At 42.2% G+C, this 18,189-nt stretch overlaps 1 protein-coding gene across 1 annotated transcript in view; it reads right to left on the bottom strand.

Annotated features, from left to right (window-relative positions):
* Positions 1-18,189, bottom strand: part of HEPHL1 (hephaestin like 1) — a 79,537-nt gene that overhangs the window by 50,329 nt on the left and 11,019 nt on the right. The window contains exons 2-4 of the mRNA XM_047752576.1: positions 11,156-11,400; positions 5,221-5,433; positions 4,419-4,598 (exon numbers count right to left, since the gene is read on the bottom strand). Of these exons, the coding sequence (XP_047608532.1) occupies positions 4,419-4,598; positions 5,221-5,433; positions 11,156-11,400 (638 nt within the window). The remainder of the gene's footprint in view (positions 1-4,418; positions 4,599-5,220; positions 5,434-11,155; positions 11,401-18,189) is intronic.

Here is an 18,189-nt window from a genome sequence, read left to right as displayed (position 1 = left end):
CTCATACTGAGTGAAATGTCAGAAAGACAAAGTCAAATACCATATGGTATCACTTATAACTGGAATCTATATACAGCACAAATGAACCTTTCCACAGAAAAGAAAATCATGGACTTGGTGAATAGACTTGTAGTTCCCTGGGCGGGAGGGAGATGGAGTGGGAGGGATCGGGAGCTTGGGGTTAATGGATGTGAACTATTGCTCTTGGCATGGATTTACAATGAGATCCTGCTGTGTAGTACTGAGAACTATGTCTAGATACTTACATTGCAACATGACAATGAGAGGAAAAATTACGTATACATGTATGTGTAACTTGGTCCCCATGCTATACAGTGAAAAAAATTAATAAATAAAATTTGAAAAGATAATAGCCATTCTAATATGTATGAGGTAATATCTCATTATGGTTTTGATTTGCATTCCCTGATTATTAATGATGTTGAACTTCTTTTCATAACTATGGGCCATCTGTATTTCTTCTTTGGAAAACTATCTATTCACAGCTTCTGCCCATTTGTATATGATTGTTGGGTTGGGTTTGTTTGTTTGTTTTTTTTTTTTTTGCTATTGAGTTGTATGAATTCTTTATATATTTTGGATATTAGTCCCTTATCAGGTATATGATTTTCAAATATTTTCTCCCACTCAGTAGGTTGCCTTTTCATTTTGTTAATGGTTTCTTTTGCTGTGCAGAAGATTTTAGTTTGATATAGTCCCACTTATTTATTTTTGCTCCTGTTGCTTTTGCCTTTGGTATCAGATTCAAAAAATCACTACTAAAACTTATGTTAAGGAGATTACCCCCTATGTTTTTTTCTAAAAATTTTCTAATTTTAGATTTTACATTCAAGCCTTTAGTCCAGTTTGTGTTAATTTTTGCATATGTGCAAGATAGTTGTCCACTGTCATTCTTTTACATGTGGCTGTACAATTTTTTCAACACCATTTATTGAAGAGACTGTATTTTTCCTCCTATATATTCTTGTGTGGGTTTACTTCAGAACTCTATTCTGCTCCATTGATCTCTGTGTCTGTTTTTGTGCCAGTATCATACCATTTTAATTGCTATAGTTTTGTAGTATTGTTTAAAATCAAGGAGCATGATGCCGCCAGTTTTGTTCTTTTTTCTCAAGATTGCTTTGGCCTTTCTGGGTTTTTGTGGTTCCATAAAAACTTTTGGATTATTTGTTATATTTCTGTGAAAAATACCATTGGGATTTTTTTTCTTTTTATGGCTGCACCTGGAAGTTCCCAGGCCAGGGGTCAAATCAGAGCTGCAGCTGTGGCCTACACCATAGCAACACCAGATCCAAGATACATCTGACACCTACACTGCAGCTTTCAGCAACGCCAGATCCTTAATCCACTGAGCAAAGCCAGGGATCAAACCTGCATCCTCAAAGAGACAACACTGGGTCCGTAACCTGCTGAGCCACAATAAGAACCACACCAATGGGATTTTGATAGGGATTGCATTGTATCTACAGATGGCTTTGGGTAGTATAAACATTTTAACAGCATTAATTCTTCCAATCTGTGGACACAGACTATCTTTCCATTTATTTGTATCTTCTTTGATTAATGTCTTATAAGTTTTCAATATGTGGGTTTTTTACCTCCTTGGTTAAATTTATTCCTAGGTATTTTATTCTTTTTGATGTAATTGTAAATGAGATTTTTTTTTCTTAAAACTTCTCTTTCTGGAGTTCCCGTTGTGGCGCAGTGGTTAACGAATCCGACTAGGAACCATGAGGTCGCGGGTTCGGTCCCTGCCCTTGCTCAGTGGGTTAACGATCCGGCGTTGCTGTGAGCTGTGGTGTAGGTTGCAGACGCGGCTTGGATCCGAGTTGCTGTGGCTCTGGCGTAGGCCGGTGGCTACAGCTCCGATTCAACCCCTAGCCTGGGAACCTCCATATGCCGCGGGAGTGGCCCAAGAAATAGCAACAACAACAACAACAAAAAGACAAAAAAAAAAACAAAAAAACTTCTCTTTCTGAGAATTCATTATTAGTGTAAAGAAATGCAACATATTTGTGTGTATTGATACTATATCCCTCAAATTTACTTAACTTATTAGTTCTAACAGTTATTCTGGAGTCTTTAGGGTTTTCTATATGTAATATGTCATCTGCAAACAGAGTTACTTCTTCCTTTCAGACTTGGATGAATTTTATTTCTTTTCCTTGCCTAATTGCTCTGGTTAGGACTTCCAATACTGTCTATTTCTCCTTTTATGTCCGTTAATATTTGCTTTATATATTTAGGTGCTTCTAGGTTGAGCACATAAATGTTTTAAATAATATATCTTCTTGTTGAGTTGACCCTTTATCATTATGCAACACTCTTCTTGGTCTCTTATTATAGTCTTTGGGTTTTTGTTTGTTTGTTTGTTTGTTTGTCTTTTGTCTTTTTTAGGGCTGCACTCATGGCATACGGAGGTTCCCAAGCTAGGGGTTGAATTGGAGCTGTTGCTGCTGGCCTATGCCAGAGCCACAGCAACGTGGGATCCGAGCCACATCTGTGACCCACACCACAGCTCATGGCAATGCCGGATCCTTAACCCACTGATAGAGGCCAGGGATCGAACCCACAGCCCCATGGCCCCTAGTCAGATTTATTTCTGCTGTGCTACAATGGGAACTCCTATAGCCTTTGTTTTAAGGTTGATTTAAAGACTGATATAAGTGTAGCCACTTTAGCTTTTTTTGATTTCCATTTGTGTGGAAAAATTTTTTCCATCTCTTCACTGTCAGTCTATGTATGTCCTTACAACTAAAGTGTGTCTCTTGTAGGTAGCATATAGATGGGTCTTTTTAAAAATCTATTCAGGAGTTCCCGTTGTGGCGCAGTGGTTAACAAATCCGACTAGGAACCATGAGGTCGCGGGTTCGGTCCCTGCCCTTGCTCAGTGGGTTAACGATCCGGCGTTGCCGTGAGCTGTGGTGTAGGTTGCAGACGCGGCTCGGATCCCGCATTGCTGTGGCTCTGGCGTAGGCCGGTGGCTACAGCTCCGATTCAACCCCTAGCCTGGGAACCTCCATATGCCGCGGGAGCGGCCCAAGAAATAGCAACAACAACAACAACAGACAAAAGACAAAAGACAAAAAAAAAATCTATTCAGAGTTTCTGCACAGCAAAGGAAACCCTAAACAACACAAAAAAAAAACAACCCACAGAATGGGAGAAAATCTTTGCAAATGAATTGACTGACAAGGGACTAATTTCCAAAATTTATAAACAACTTCTGCAGCTCCATACCAAAAAAAACAAACAAGCCTATCAAAAAATGGGCAGAAGACCTAAACAGACAATTCTCCAAAGAAGACATACAATGGCCAAGAAACACATGAAAAGATGTTCAACGTCACTCATTATTAGAGAAATTCAAATCAAGACCACTCTGAGGTACTACCTTACACCAGCCAGAATGGCCATCAGCCAAAAGTCTACAAACAATAAGTGCTGGAGAGGGCATGGAGAAAAAGGAACCCTAGTACACTGTTGGTGGGAGTGTAAAGTGGTGCAACCACTGTGGAAAGCAGTATGGAGATTCCTCAGAAAACTAAACATAGAACTACCATTTGATCCAGCAATCCCACTCCTGGGCATCCACCCAGAGAAAACCATGAGTCACAAAGACACATGTACTCCAATATTCATTGCAGCACTATTTACAATAGCCAAGACCTGGAAACAACCTAAATGTCCATCAACAGAGGAGTGGATCCAGATGATGTGGTATATATACACAATGGAATATTACTCAGCCATTAAAAAGAACGAAATACCAGAATTTTTTTGCAACGTGGATGGACCTAGAAACTATTATGCTAAGTGAAGTCAGCCATACAATGAGACACCAACATCAAATGCTTTCACTGACATGTGGAATCTGAAAAAAGGTCAGACTGAACTTCTTTGCAGAACTGATGCTGATTCACAGACATTGAAAAACTTATGGTCTCTGGGAGACAGTCTGGGGGGTCGGGGGATGTGCCTGGGCTGTAGGATGGAAATCCAGTGAAATCAGATTGTTATGATCATTATACAACTACAGATGTGATAAATTCATTTGAGTAATAAAAAAAATGGAAAAAAAATCTATTCAGCACCTCTATGTCTTTGATTGGAGGATTTAATCCATTTACATTTAAAGTAATTATTGCTAAGTATGTGCTTATTGCCATTTTGTTGTTTTCAGTTTTTTCAGTTCCTCTCTATTCTTTTATTTTTCTCTTGCTCTCTTTTTTTGTTTTAGATCCTGGAATGTATTGTGTTTCATCAGTTTCTTATTATTCTCATCACTAAGTTATAAATCTTGGAGAACTAGTTTGGTATTTCTGTGTGTGTTATATCCTTCGAAGTGCCAAAACACAAAAGGCAGGCAGTATGTTCTTGACATGGGAGACACTCACCATGCATTTTGTTACTCCTCTGGAAAACAGCATCGTGTTTGTCAACTGAATCAGGATCAGTGCAGAAATGTCTGATATTTTCATCCAGGTACCAGCTTTGATTCTCATCCACCAAAGTAAACATTATAACAAACTCGCGATCCACATCAGTCCTCGTCCCTGAATATTTATGCAGGATACCTATCAGGCACATTCAAAAGAATAGGAGAAAAAAGTTCAAAGTGGACTAAATCAAGATGAGCTTTACTTCCTGCCCATTGTAGCAGGTACGTTTGAAGTTTTTCAAAGACTTATATGCACAAGAGTAACTCACAATATAAAAGCAGTCAAGGGCTTTAATGGAAATGATGGAGCCATAGAAAAGTCGTAAAACAGAAATCTTCACAACCACAGACTTGGAAACCTGTCTATCCTTAAAGGAAATCTACTTTATTGACATAGCACACATACACTAAATCAACTAAGAGAAATAAAATAGCAAAATGATTATGCTGGTGAAACAATAAAACAAAAGTACCCTTGATCACTTGACTACATTTTACACTTACGTGTGGTGTCAGTGTGTATTTTTTAACCATAGAAGTTTGAGAGTGTTATGATGGTTCTTAGAACCTGAGTTATTGTCCCTGCTATGGATCTTCTGTGTTAGAAGAATTTCCCTACTCTTCCAGCAAGTGTGGAAGAAGAGGCACACTCTGTGTGAAGCAAGGATGGTAGGCAGGAAAAGACCTAAAGATTATACACACTTTTCAACATACCTGGAAATAGGCTCCCAGGGGCAGGGGGGGAAGAGACCCCTTACCTTCTTTGCACACTAGCAGTGGGCCAATTAGCCCAGAGCAGATGTCCTTAGGGGCATCAATGTGTGAATGGTACACCCAGGTCAGGCAGTTTGCATCCGCTGGAGCAGGGGCATATTCTTCTCTCACTGGCCAGACATAGGTATAGTTTTTGCCAGGAGGAACCCTGTCATCATCCTTATTCCTTCCAGATGTTCCATCTGGGTACAGGGCTCCTTACAAGGGAAGAGAAAACATAGATAAAATGCACAGATCACACGCTATGGGGGAAGAGCTGGAGCTTTGAAGCAAAACACATACGAATTAAAATTTATTTGCTATGAACTTGAGGCTAGATATTCTCAATGCCTTGGTTTTTTATCCATAGAGCTGGAATGTTGATATCTACTCCGCAGGGATATAAGAACTAGATGCGGCAATGTGTGTGAAGTATCCTGCACAGAGCCAGATGCCTAACAAATGTTCATAAAAACCCCTTGTGATGGGCCTCCCATACCAGTCAGGAAGACTTTGATCCACTTAACAGCAACTGAAGAAGAAAGGAGAAGCAGCAGAAGAAATAACAAACATTTCCTGGACACTTACAACAGATGTAGCACCTGAATTTGAGGCCTGAGAACTTTCAGGTCTCATGAAAAGATAGGAGGGAATCTTGTTTCCTCTAGGGCCCTTACAGTTGGGCAGACTAGAACATGTATTACGATCAGAAGCCAACTGGAGAATAAGCCAGGGTGATAAACCGAATGTAATTTTAAGTCTACCCAGAGTGGAGGGTCTGCCTCAGAGGACGCAGAGGCAAATGGATGGAGCATTTCCTTCTTTTGTTTTATAAACAAAGATGGCACAAGACTTTTCAATGAAGGAAGGTCTACTGCAAAAACCATTTGAACACCACCTGGGCAGGAAGGATGGAGACCAATCTGTGTAAGTTATAATTATTAAAGGCTTCATAATGGAGGTGGAATTTGGGGGACCTTGAAGGACTCTGAGGAGGTGGATGGCACTGAGAAGGCTGGAAGGTGAGGGCCACAGAGGTAGATGGACATGACACCAAGTTCATTCTCCATTCTCCAACTCGTTCACAAATTCACTCAACAAACCTGTATGGGATATTGACCACATGCTGGCAAATGAGCTAGGCATTACAAATACCAATTCAAATAAGACAGCAAAAGCCAGTGTATCCAAGGCAAGCCATAGAAAAGATACAACTAAAAAAATCCGATATTACCTTTTTAACAAATTCTACCATAAAACATAATTTGATTTTTGGAGAAAGATGCCAGGAGAAGGCTACGACAACAGCTAAACCCTATGATATGCCAAATATAGGAAGTATTTTGTGTGTATTATCTCACTTACTCTCCAGAGCAAATCCATGTAGTAGATATTAATACTCATTTACATTAAGGCAATGTTAATACTGCTAACATGTGGCTAGACCAGATTCGAATCTAATTGTGTCCGACTTCTTACTGCACCGTGATACTGCCCCATAAATTATTAGGAATATAGTATATGAACTATTTTTACACCTTTATTCACTTTATGTATATATTTATGTAAAATTTTCTTTTACATACTAAATTTTAGTTACTTTTATTCTAAAAAGAATATAAATCTTTTTTACAAATTAAACTCAAATGCTACATCACACTCAAAAGATAAAGTCAGAAAGCAAAACTTATACAAAAGAAGCAGGAAATTAATTTAATTAGTTAGATCCCTTCACCATTGAAAGCAGCCCAAATTTCCTGGTAATATCTAGGTCATATTATTATATCTGCATTTACTATACATTAAGCTATTAGGTTATACTGTTCAGTATATTAGGTTATACTGTTTTTGCTAGATCCTTAAGAGAAAGAAACTTTTTGCTATAAAATTCTAAGGGAATATTTCCAAGAAAATTATTATAAACAAATGGTTGAGTAATATAATGATATGTTTTTGATGTTTTCAGAATGTCTTCCTAAAGCTGTAAAACCATGCTTTTTAAAAGTAACTTCTTACATTTCCTTTCATTACAAGTTGAGACTATAACACTGAGAAGTATTTGACAAAACAATTTTTACTCGAAAGTGAAGTAGTTTACTGTTTTCTAACATGATAACTGATCTAATCTCATAGAGGGATAGGAAAAATCCAGGTTATTACCCACCATCCCATTAAATCCAAATGACGTTTAAAAAATTCCTGTGTTACCCAACTTTTCAGTGGCATTTGATATTATTGCCATTTCCCTCCATTTAAAAAAAATTCTCCTCCTTGGCTCCTGTGACATCACCCAGTACTCTTTGGCAACTCTTTTTCAATCTAGTTTTCCAGTTCAGTTTCCTCCATCTGCCATTCAGTATCAGAAATCTTCAAGGAATGCTGGCTCCCTTCTTTCCATGCCCAGAGCTCTCTCCCTGGAGCCTCTCCTCTGAGGCAGCCATCCTCAGAGCTACATGCCAGTGATTCCCACTTTTCTCTCCAGCCTGGACCCTACCTCTGAACTTTACACTGATATCCTACTGTCTACTGGACATCTCCACTTGTAACTCTCAGAGATCTCAACGTACTCTTTCCCAAAGAACATCAGCTCTCCTTTCCTACACCTCGTCCTCAACCACTGCCTCCTTTCTCAATGAAAGTCATCACCAGTATTCAATGTCAGAAGCCAGAAACAAAGGGAGCGTGCTTATCTTCTTCCTCTTCCTCCCTCTCCATTTCCAAAGCACCGCAGGTCCCATCCTTGCTTCTTCTCAAAGCCAACCATTTATGTCCCTCTCCTCCGTCATGACCCTAATCCAAACATCATCTCTCATCCAGTAACTTCCTGAATGACTTCACTACATCTCTTATCTATTTAACCCATTTCCAAAGACATTGCAAGAGTAATCTGTCCAAATCTCAGGTTTAATTATATTGTTTTCTACCTAAAATCATTCCATGGCTTCTCATCTTTCCCAACATGAAGGTCAAAGATGTTGGGCTGTGGGATGGAAATCCTGTGAAATCAGATTGTTATGATCAGTATACAACTACAGATGTGATAAATTCATCTGAGTAATTTAAAAAAATAAATATAAAAAAATAAAAGATAAAGAAAACAATACAAAAAAATATATATGTTGAACGTGGACTGCGAGGCCCAGCATGGTCTGGCTCAAGCAATCCTCAACTCCCTGTGCTAGATCTGTTTTCTAAAATGCATTCACACAGAGAAAAAGATAGTAGAGCCAGGGTTAAGTTCACAGCCACTGAAGTTAGATTGTCTAGAATCAAATCCTATCTTCATCACTTGTTAGCTAAATGACTTGGGCAATTTCCTTCTCTTCTGAGAGTCTTAGCTTCTTATTTGTAAGATATGATAATTATAATACCTATCTCATAGAGTTGTGTGTAATAGCTTGATTAATGTCTATCACAGTAGACTGTTAAGTGCCATGAAAACAGGTTTTTTTTTTACCATAATTTTACATGCAAGATCTACCTGAGTAATTAATATGGTGGGTGCTCAATACATATCTTTTGAGTAAAATAATGAATGATCGCCATACATCATCTTCAATCAAAATCTTGTGAATAAAATGCAAAGCTTGGAAGCTTCTGAATTTAAATTTAGAGAGGATGAGGGTCAGGAATTGGGAGAGAGTGGGTGGGTAGTAGTCTTGTCTTTATGCCTCAACTAAGATCACTCACTTTACTTTGATTATATGACATGAATCAATACAAATAGGAATTTTTCTAGAGACCCTTTTATTCACAATATACTTAATATGATTTCTTCTGCTGACTATTATTATTATTATTATTATTATTATTATTATTATTATTATTTGTCTTTTTGCCTTTTCTAGGGCTGCTCCCGCAGCATATGGAGGTTCCCAGGCTAGGGGTCCAATCAGAGCTGTAGCAGCAGTCCTACGCCGCAGCCACAGCAACTCGGGATCCAAGCCTTATCTGCGACCTATACCACAGCTCACGCCAGATCCTTAACCCACTGAGCAAGGCCAGGGATCAAACCTGCAACTCATGGTTCCTAGTCGGATTCGTTAACCACTGAGCCACGACGGGAACTCCTCTTCTGCTTACTATTATTGGGAGTTGTTGGTGGCTGTTTTGAAAGGGCAAGCTAGAGTCCCTAAACAAATCCTTGGTGCCACCACTCTGAAGACTATCACTTGGGATCCAAAATAAACTGTGAGTGTAAAGTAAAAAAAGACTTGGGGGTGAGTGGTTTATTACGTGGTTCTGAGCATTATTCCCAAAAAGGTTTTGAACAATGATAATGTTAACAACACAAGAATATTTAAAAAACATTCATTTGGCCCTACGTAGCCCAGTACAAGAGGCCTTTTAGGAACTGTAATATACAAATTTGCACCTGTCCGATTTGAAAATATTGAGGGTTAGTGGGATTGTGGGAGAAACAGGCTAGCTCATAAACAAATGGCAGATGAATAAAATGTGCAACTTGGGGGAGGACAACTTGCCAGTTCTTATCATAAAAGAAAGGAAGGAACATAGCCAGCAATTGCACATTTAAGAATTTGCTTTAGAAACACACTTGAAAATGGTTTTAAAAATACATGAACTGGAATATTCATTGTAGAATTGCTGCCATCAACCCCAAACTGAGAGCAACCTAATCATCACTACCAAACTGACATATTCACACAATGGAATATTACACAACTGCTAAAAGGAGGTCTCTCTGTATGTACTAATATGAGAAAAATCTCCAAGATGTATTAAGAAATGAAAAACAGAAAATAAGAGCATTATCGTATAATCTCATTTGTATAAATGAACAAGTATATATATACACACATAACCACAGACACATTCACATCCATATATGCACACAAACATTTCTAAGAGAAATTTACAAGAAATTTTAAAAGGTGATGGCCTTTTGGGTAAGAGACAAGTACTTTTACTTTCCTTCATAGACATCTTTACTCTTAAATTAAAATTTCAAATCATGTTCATATATTACTTGAAAAATGTGTATTTGCATTGAACTTATGTTAGCGGGGATGTAGGGAATCAGATTTTCTCCACGTCTGGCAGTCTGCTTCTGTTCTTGCATTGGTGCAAGGATAAGCATATATATCAGCAGAAGAGAATCGAGTGCTCGGAAATAAACCCTTACTCTCTGAGTCACTGAATTTCAAAGATGGCTTGGGATGCGTTATCTTTTATTCCCAGAATCCAGAGCCAGTCTCTGGCAACTGGTGGGTATTCAGTGGAAGGTTTATGTAGGTAGTGAATCTTATGTGGTCACTTTCAGCTACTTGGAACTAACCAAATCTGGGACTGAGAGCTTTGCTGCTCTTCAGGTGGAGGCAAAGGGCCAAGAACAAAGGGCACTCCCAGTCTCAAGTTCATCATCAGAGGTGTCTCCTCTGGCTGTTTAGACAGAGCTGGCTATGACAACCACCAAGCAAGTTTGGCTGCCTTGGGACCTTTGTTAATACCCAGAAGCTCCTCCTTGATGATAAAGTGAGCCGCATCAGAGTTAATGGTGCTGTGCCTGGCACATTCCTCGGAACCAGTGGTGTAGCAGGTTTAGCGCCATTTGACCCATTCCGCCTGGTCATGAGCCAGAATGCAACGAGGGAGGTGGAAAAGCACTTCTGAGGACGGAGAAACGCTTCCATCTCAAAAGTCTAAGAATGTTGCTTCCATTTTCTTTAAGACTTTAGGGAGAACTCAGGAAAATGCACTCTTGAAGCTCTTCAAGTACAAACAAGAAGCCAAGGCTGCTTCGAAAAGGAAGAGCTGAAGACAGTGGAGGGGGACAGATGGAGACGGAGTGAGGAGGCAGGGAGAGGACGAAAGGCCATGGGTCATCATCGCGCTTCTAAAACGCTTTTCGCTGTGACTGACAGTTGCCCTCCTTATGAAAGAGAAACGAGACACCAAGAGCACAGGATTGACGTTTACCTTCTGAATCTTTGTTGTAGAAAACGCCGTGTGGATGCAACGAGTAAGGTCGGGAAGCAAAGTTCTTCAGATGGATGACAATCACGTCACCCACTTCAGCCCTCAAGATGGGGCCCAGGAAGCCAAGCCAGGGAGGTTTGGGGATCTCCGTGGAGTAGGTCTCATCTGTGTAGTGTCTGTAAACAGCCTTTTTGTAAAGACTGCCTATCCTGTTGGGCCCTCTTTCGAGAAATAAGGTTGCAAGTCTAAAAGTGAGAAGGAAAATATTTTATAATTGAAATTGAAAGAGACATCCTAACAGTTTACCTTCACAGTTCCATAAAGTACTTTCAAGTATGATTTCTCATTTGCTGTTCACAGTAAACTCTTCAAGCTCTGTAGACCTGGTGAGATTATACATAATTTATTAGTAAGGAAAGGGAGGCTAAGAGTTAAGTGACAAGTCAAAAGGCACAAATAGTATCCATAACCAAACTAAAACAAAACAAAAATATGCTAAAGTCACACATCCCATGTGTTCTTTTTCATTCAATACAATCTCATTTATTTTTATTTGCCACACCCTCAGCATTCAGAAGCTCTGGGGCCAGGAATCGAGCCCACACCACAGCAGCCACCCAAGCCTCAACAGTGACAACACCAGATCCTTAACCCTCTGTGCCCCCTGGGAACTCTCATTCACTTTTTCATTTAACAAACCCTTACCCTGCACTTACTGCACTCTCAGTAAAAGAGTTTATGATCTAATAATGAACAAATTAAGTAACTGCTAGAACAACACATGATTAAGTAAGTGCCAGTTGAGTGGTTGATGCAATGGACATAGGCTCAGTTTTTCTAGGAATACATTCATTCCTGGAAGGAAAAGACTGCCATGGGTCAAAGAGGTCAGAAATACCTCATGAAAAATGCAGAAACTAAGGAGAAGTAGGATTGGATAGCAAAATGGAGAAGTTGAAGGCACTAAGCAGAGACAGAGCATGAGCAACAAGGAGGAGGTACAGATGACATGGGAGGGAAAGCAGGTTATAGGCTGGGGCACGGGGCTGGAAGGTGAGGAGTAAGAAGTGTGGAAGCATGTAAAAATCTGCAAAGAGACTGACAATGAAACTTATCACATAGTTTATCATAGATTGAAGAATCTAGAATTTATCCTAGATGCACTGAGACTCATGGAGGTTTTTCATAAGATAGGTGACATGATAATTGGTATTTAAGGATGATCTTTATGGTAGTGGTGTGCAAGTTTTAGCATGGTCAGGCAAGGGAAGAGCAAAGATGGGGTGGGAGGCAAGAGGGTTGGCAGGAGATCCGGAGGGTATCGTACAATAGAAAGAAAAAAAAGATGGATGTGAGAAAACAGGATTCTAGGACTTGATGTGACTAGATACCTTTCTGGGGCCCCCAGGGAAAAGGGAGCCTCAGTCCTGGGCTCTGGGAGCCTGAGACAATAGCAACACTGGTGACACTACTTTGGGGGTGGTCATACTATCTTCTCCTGGGAGGTGGAACCCCCTTCCCCACTCTCAATCTGTATGTTTTATGTGAGGCTCCAACCCTCACTCCAATCCCAGAAGTACCCACATCCACTTGAGCAAAAGCTCCTGGGTGCAGCCATCCCAGGGTAGCTCTGCCCTACCTGAGGGGTGAGAGGCAAGTTCCGTTCTGGCACACACTGCTGCACACGTGCATGCATTCCTTCTCAGTCATTCAACAAACTCTAAGTATCTCAAGCCCTGTACTCGGTCCTGGGGATACAGAGAAAAAAGGCCAAGACTTGAAAGAGCTCTCAACTAATCTAGAGCTTTCCTAGAAGTGAGAGTTATTGAAACCAAGCAGGGCCCTTGCAAGGCTTTCCTGGGGACAGAATCCCCAGGTCCCCAGCCTCTTATTTGTAGAAAAGTTTTAGCCTCCTAGGCTTTCCTCAAGTTCCAAAGAGCAAATTTAATCAGAGAAATAAGAAAAATGCAGAAACAAAAGAAAAGAGTCAAGCAAGACAAAAATAACAGTTTAGCCACAAAACAAAGTCAAGGACTTTTAGTTCCTCCTCAAAGGCTGTAGACAATATCCTGAGCCATGCCCTTGTGTTGTTTTGCAGATGCTAAAACCCCCACCAGATGGAAGAAGTTAACTTCATGCTGAACACCAGCACGTCAACCCCAGACCAGTTGGAACCAGAAAGGTGACGATGCTGACTCCCGAAACACCTCCCTGCTAGCTCACCACCAGTCAATCAAAAGGACGTATGTGAGCTGATCACATGCCCCTCAACCCTTTCTCTCACCTTGCCTTTAAAAACTCTTCCCTGAAAGCCATCAGGGGGTTGGGTCTTTTGAGCACGAGCTGCCTGATGTCCTTGCCTGGCCCCATGTTGAGCACCTTGCAGTGAATACTGAACCCTCCTTCACCACAACCCACTGTCAGTAGATGAGCTTGGCTGCACATCTGGTGAGCGGCCCCAAGCTTGGTTTGGTAACGTTATGAGAACACAGATGATGTGCTGGGACATCTAATCCGGAGTGGAGGAGAGATCAGGGGAGATTTCCTAGATGAAGTAATGCCTAAATATAGTCTCAAAGAGCAAAGACAAGTTACCCAGGCAAAGAAGATGGAAAAGGGCTGATGGAGGAGACTTTCTGGAGTTTGGCCAACTCAGCCCACTCTCCGTTGTTTGGTCTAAGAGCACACCTTCCCAATTCTCATTCTACATGCTTTGGGTGGGGCATAGTGCAAGGGACCAAATGACTCAGCCCACCCGATCAGCACACCAAGCCCCCTCAAACATGGGTGGATGGAGGGCTTGTGATCCAGGCCTGGCCCATCCGTGTAATTCTTCCCCCCACCAAGACACCTTGGACCACAGTGATTCGTTCAGGGACAGCCATGGCATGGCTCAGTGGTTCCATCTGAGGGAATCCAGTGAATTGTGAAGGATCTCTTTCTTGTGCACTTGAAACTGGGGATACGAGCCTAGAGCTTCCGGCAAGCACATAGCTAATTCAAGGAGAAAGTCTGCCACCAAATTACATGTTCCTCTCATCTCTTCAATTCTGCCCTTTACTTCTTCTCTCTAATCAATGCCTAGTTGTTTCCATCATTATATTCCTTTCTATTTTTCCCTTTCTCATTCATCATAGTTTCTATTCTATTTTATTTACTTAAAATAATTCAATCATTCATGTAAGCACCTACAAGGTGGCACTCAGCATTTGCCTTTTCTCCTCTTCTGGGTGCCTCAAACCCTTTTCTCTTTAGGTTTTTCCCCACTTCTTTTCAAGTTCTTTCCCATAGGAACTTGGGCCAGCCTTTGTTAAAGGATGCTATCTAATGTCTTCAACAGAGTAATCCGGCATCCCCCCCTCTGGCTCAGGATGAGCAACCCCTGCAGTTCTGTTCATTCCAGATCCACAGTGAGTCTCAGAGTGATTCCACAAGAGCTAGACCAGTGGATGTAAAAGACCTTGGAAGATCTGCTCGATGACATGGAGCCCAAAGAGGTGTGAGGCAACTCCAGTCTTCCAGCTTCCTCCAGAGGGCCCTGCACCACCCCTGCCTCTGCCCACCCTTTCCCGCAGAGGGCACAACTTCCCCCTTTGATTCCTGTCCCTTCCCTCTGAGTCAGAGCCCTAGGCAGATGCCCTGATTCAGGTATCCTTGTCCTGTCTCAGGTCCCAGTCTCATCAGTAAGTAGAGCTATAAACTCCTTGATAGTTGGGGTTCAGCCTGTAGTTTGGGCCTGAGCCATATTCCCATTCTGCCCACAGACAGATCCAGGAACAGAGGTGCTCCTGAGGTAGGCATAGTTCCTGGACCAGAATATATAAAGTTTATACCCATGTGTGATTCTGTCCCCATGGTAGAACAAGCCCTTCACAACTTACATGCTCCCTATGGAGAGGAATCAAAGGGAAGACCCTGCCAGCCCCTGAAAAATGCTCTGTCTGTCCCAGCAGCACATATGACCCCCTGGAGAACTCTCTCAGAGAATCCCACATGCATCTCCCCTATTCAGTTCTGGGCTGAGCTTGAAAACCATCTTGCTAACTTCCAACAAGTACAGGTTGAGGACTTGAAGCACGCAAGGTACAGGGCTAAGTGTTGCTTTAGATAAAAATATGAATGAGACACATGCCCAGAATAAGTCAGCCTATGATTCAAAGGAAGGGACAAAGACAGTCATGGCTATCAAGAGACACGGGTAAGAATTGTAAGAGAGGCGCTCCCGTCCTGGCCCAGCAGAAACGAATCTCACTAGGAACCATGAGGTTGCGGGTTCGATCCCTGGCCTCGCTCAGTGGGTGAAGGATCCACCATTGCTGTGAGTTGCAGTGTAGGTCGAAGCCACAGCTCAGATCCTGCGTTGCTGTGGCTGTGGTGTAGGCCAGCGGCTACAGTTCCAATTTGACTCCTAGCCTGGGAACCTCCATATGTCAAGGGTGCAGCCCTAAAAAGACAAAAAAAAAAAAAAAAGATGTCGAGGTTGAGTTCAGTCAGAGAGAAGAATGCAGTGATCCACTCAAGATGCCTCCCACGATGTGGGGCTGGGTGTATGCTTGGCACAGAGCTGCCCTCCTTGCTCTGCAAAGACAGCCAGGGAACAGGGTGCCCTGAGTCTTTGGGTGTGGCCTTTCCTACAACTGGGTGACAGAATAACCTCACTAGAAGCAGAACAGACAGTGAGTGGTTTTCTCAGAGAGGCAATAGGTAGGGAATGATCTATCCATGTTCATTTATCTGATGATGGCCGGGTCCAGGGTAGGGTTTGTGGCCACCAGAAAACATCCAGCAAACATCTCAGAAATCCAACATGTGACCTTGTGGGCTTGTCCTCCAAAGACTGTTTTTGTTTTCCCAGGAGTGATGCTGACAGGTAGGGTTTATAGCAATCCTGCCTTTTCATAATTTATACATGGAAGCTTATAGCATAATAAAATTTAAAAGAAAAGCATTTAAACAGAATACAGCACAGTTTTTACTTTAAGTCAAGAAGCAATTTTTTCACAACCTCGTCACTTCCTCTTTCTAACCAACTGAGGCAACCACCCTGCATCAGACACCTAATATGATCGCAGCCCGCGGTCAGACCTGTCAGTGAGACAGGCTCTTTTTTTTTTTTACTTTTTCTTTCTTTCTTTCTTTGTTTTGTTTTGATACGGCTGCTCTTGTGGCATATGAAAGTTCCTGAAGCGAATCAGAGCTACAGCTGCCGGCCTGCACCACCGCCACAGCTGCAGCAATGCTGGATCCGAGTTACATCTGCAAACTACACTGCAGCTTGCGGCAATGCTGGATCCTTAACCCACTGAGCAAGGCCGGGGATTGAACCTGAATCTTCATGGACAGGCTCTTAACCCACTGAGCCACAACAGAAACTCCAGGAAGGCCTCCTAATCAGACCAACCTTGACCTGTGAGGTCAACTGAGCCAGGTGAAGAGGTGGAGCAGGTGGACCTCAGCTGTAAAGGACACTGAGACATCCCTGGAGAGCTGGAGGCATCACTGAGGGGATGAAATTCACTGGAAATGGCATTGAAGGGAGAGAAAATTACAACTCCCAGAATTCTCCTGGGAGAGTATTGCATGTGGTTGGCAATACTCTGGTGCTGGAGATGGGCTTGGGGAGGTGGAGCCAGGGGGTGTGCTCAGCCGATAACAGGTGGTCGCTGAAGTTCCTTCCGAGGAGGACTGGCCCAGTGAACTGCGGGGTGGACTCTTTCTTCTTGTGACCAAGGGGAGGGTGAAAATTCCCATTACCGGGCCGCCTGCTCCCCTCCTCAGCACTCAGCCTTCCCTCCAAATAAGAGTGGAACCAGTGTTTTTGCAAATATCTGATGATAAAGCCCCATATTATCTGCCCAGAGCACCAGATTATTCGCCTGCCCAGGCACCTGCACATGCCAGCCCTGCCCTGCCCTTAGTGTGGAGTCAGTATAGGGGGAGGTTTCTGGGACAAAGGAGGAAGCCATGGGTCAGACCCCTATGGAGGAGCCAGGGATGGGCCTGACCGGGGAAAGGCCAGCGCTCTAGGAATCATAGGGCCGGTCCTCCCAGGCAGCAAAGCTCTCCCCAGATGCCAGGCTCAGCTTCCAATCCAGACAATGGGATCGGCAAGACAAATTCTATCAAAGGGGTTGCAGAATTACAGCACTGATTGTGGTCCCAAGAGCCTGGAAAGCTGGAAATTTCTTCCGCTGGTGACGGTGTAAATAAATTAAGGCGCACACACAAATTAGGTGTTTCTGTGCTCTACAGCAGGACCTCATTGCTTCTCCATTCTAAACGTGGTCGTTTGCTTCTACTAACCCCCAACTCCCCGTCCATCCTACTCCTTCCCCCCCCCCCCCCTTAGCAACCACAAGTCTCTGCTCCACGTCTGGCAGTCTGCTTCTGTTCTGCAGATGGCTTCATCTGTGCCGTGTTTTAGATTCCACACATGAGTGATGTCACATGGGATTTGTCCTTCTCTTTCTGACTTACTGCACAGGGAACTATATCCAATCTCTTGAGACAGACCATGACAGAAGATAGCATGAGAAAAAGAATGTATACATCTGTAGGACGGGCTCCCTTTGCTGTACAGCAAAAACTGGCACAATGTTGTAAATCAACTATAATAAAAAGAAAAAAGCAGGTAAAAAAAATACAGGCAGCAAGATGGCATGATCACCAAGATACTAAATGGAAAAAGCAAATTGCAGAGCAGCATGGAAAGTGTGATTCCATTTGTGTATTTTTTTTTAACAATGTAGATAGACTTATATGCACAGAACACATTTGGAAAGTGGCCAGAGAAGCCATAAAGTGTAGTCTCTGAGTCATGGAACCATGGCCACGGACAGGCGTGAGAAGGGGCGAGTTTACTTTTCTGCGTCCTTCTGTTCTGTGGGAGTGTTTTGCTCTGTACCATCATATTTACTTGCTCTTTTTTTCCACTTTTTAAAGTTTTATTGAAGAACAGTTGACTTACAAGGTTGCGGTCATTTCTGCTGTACCACAAAGCGATTCAATTATACATGTTCACACATCTGCTCTGG

The sequence above is a fragment of the Phacochoerus africanus genome, chromosome 11 (genome assembly GCF_016906955.1).
Source record: "Phacochoerus africanus isolate WHEZ1 chromosome 11, ROS_Pafr_v1, whole genome shotgun sequence".
Taxonomy (NCBI): Eukaryota; Metazoa; Chordata; class Mammalia; order Artiodactyla; family Suidae; genus Phacochoerus; species Phacochoerus africanus.
This window is presented reverse-complemented; position numbering and strand designations above follow the sequence as displayed.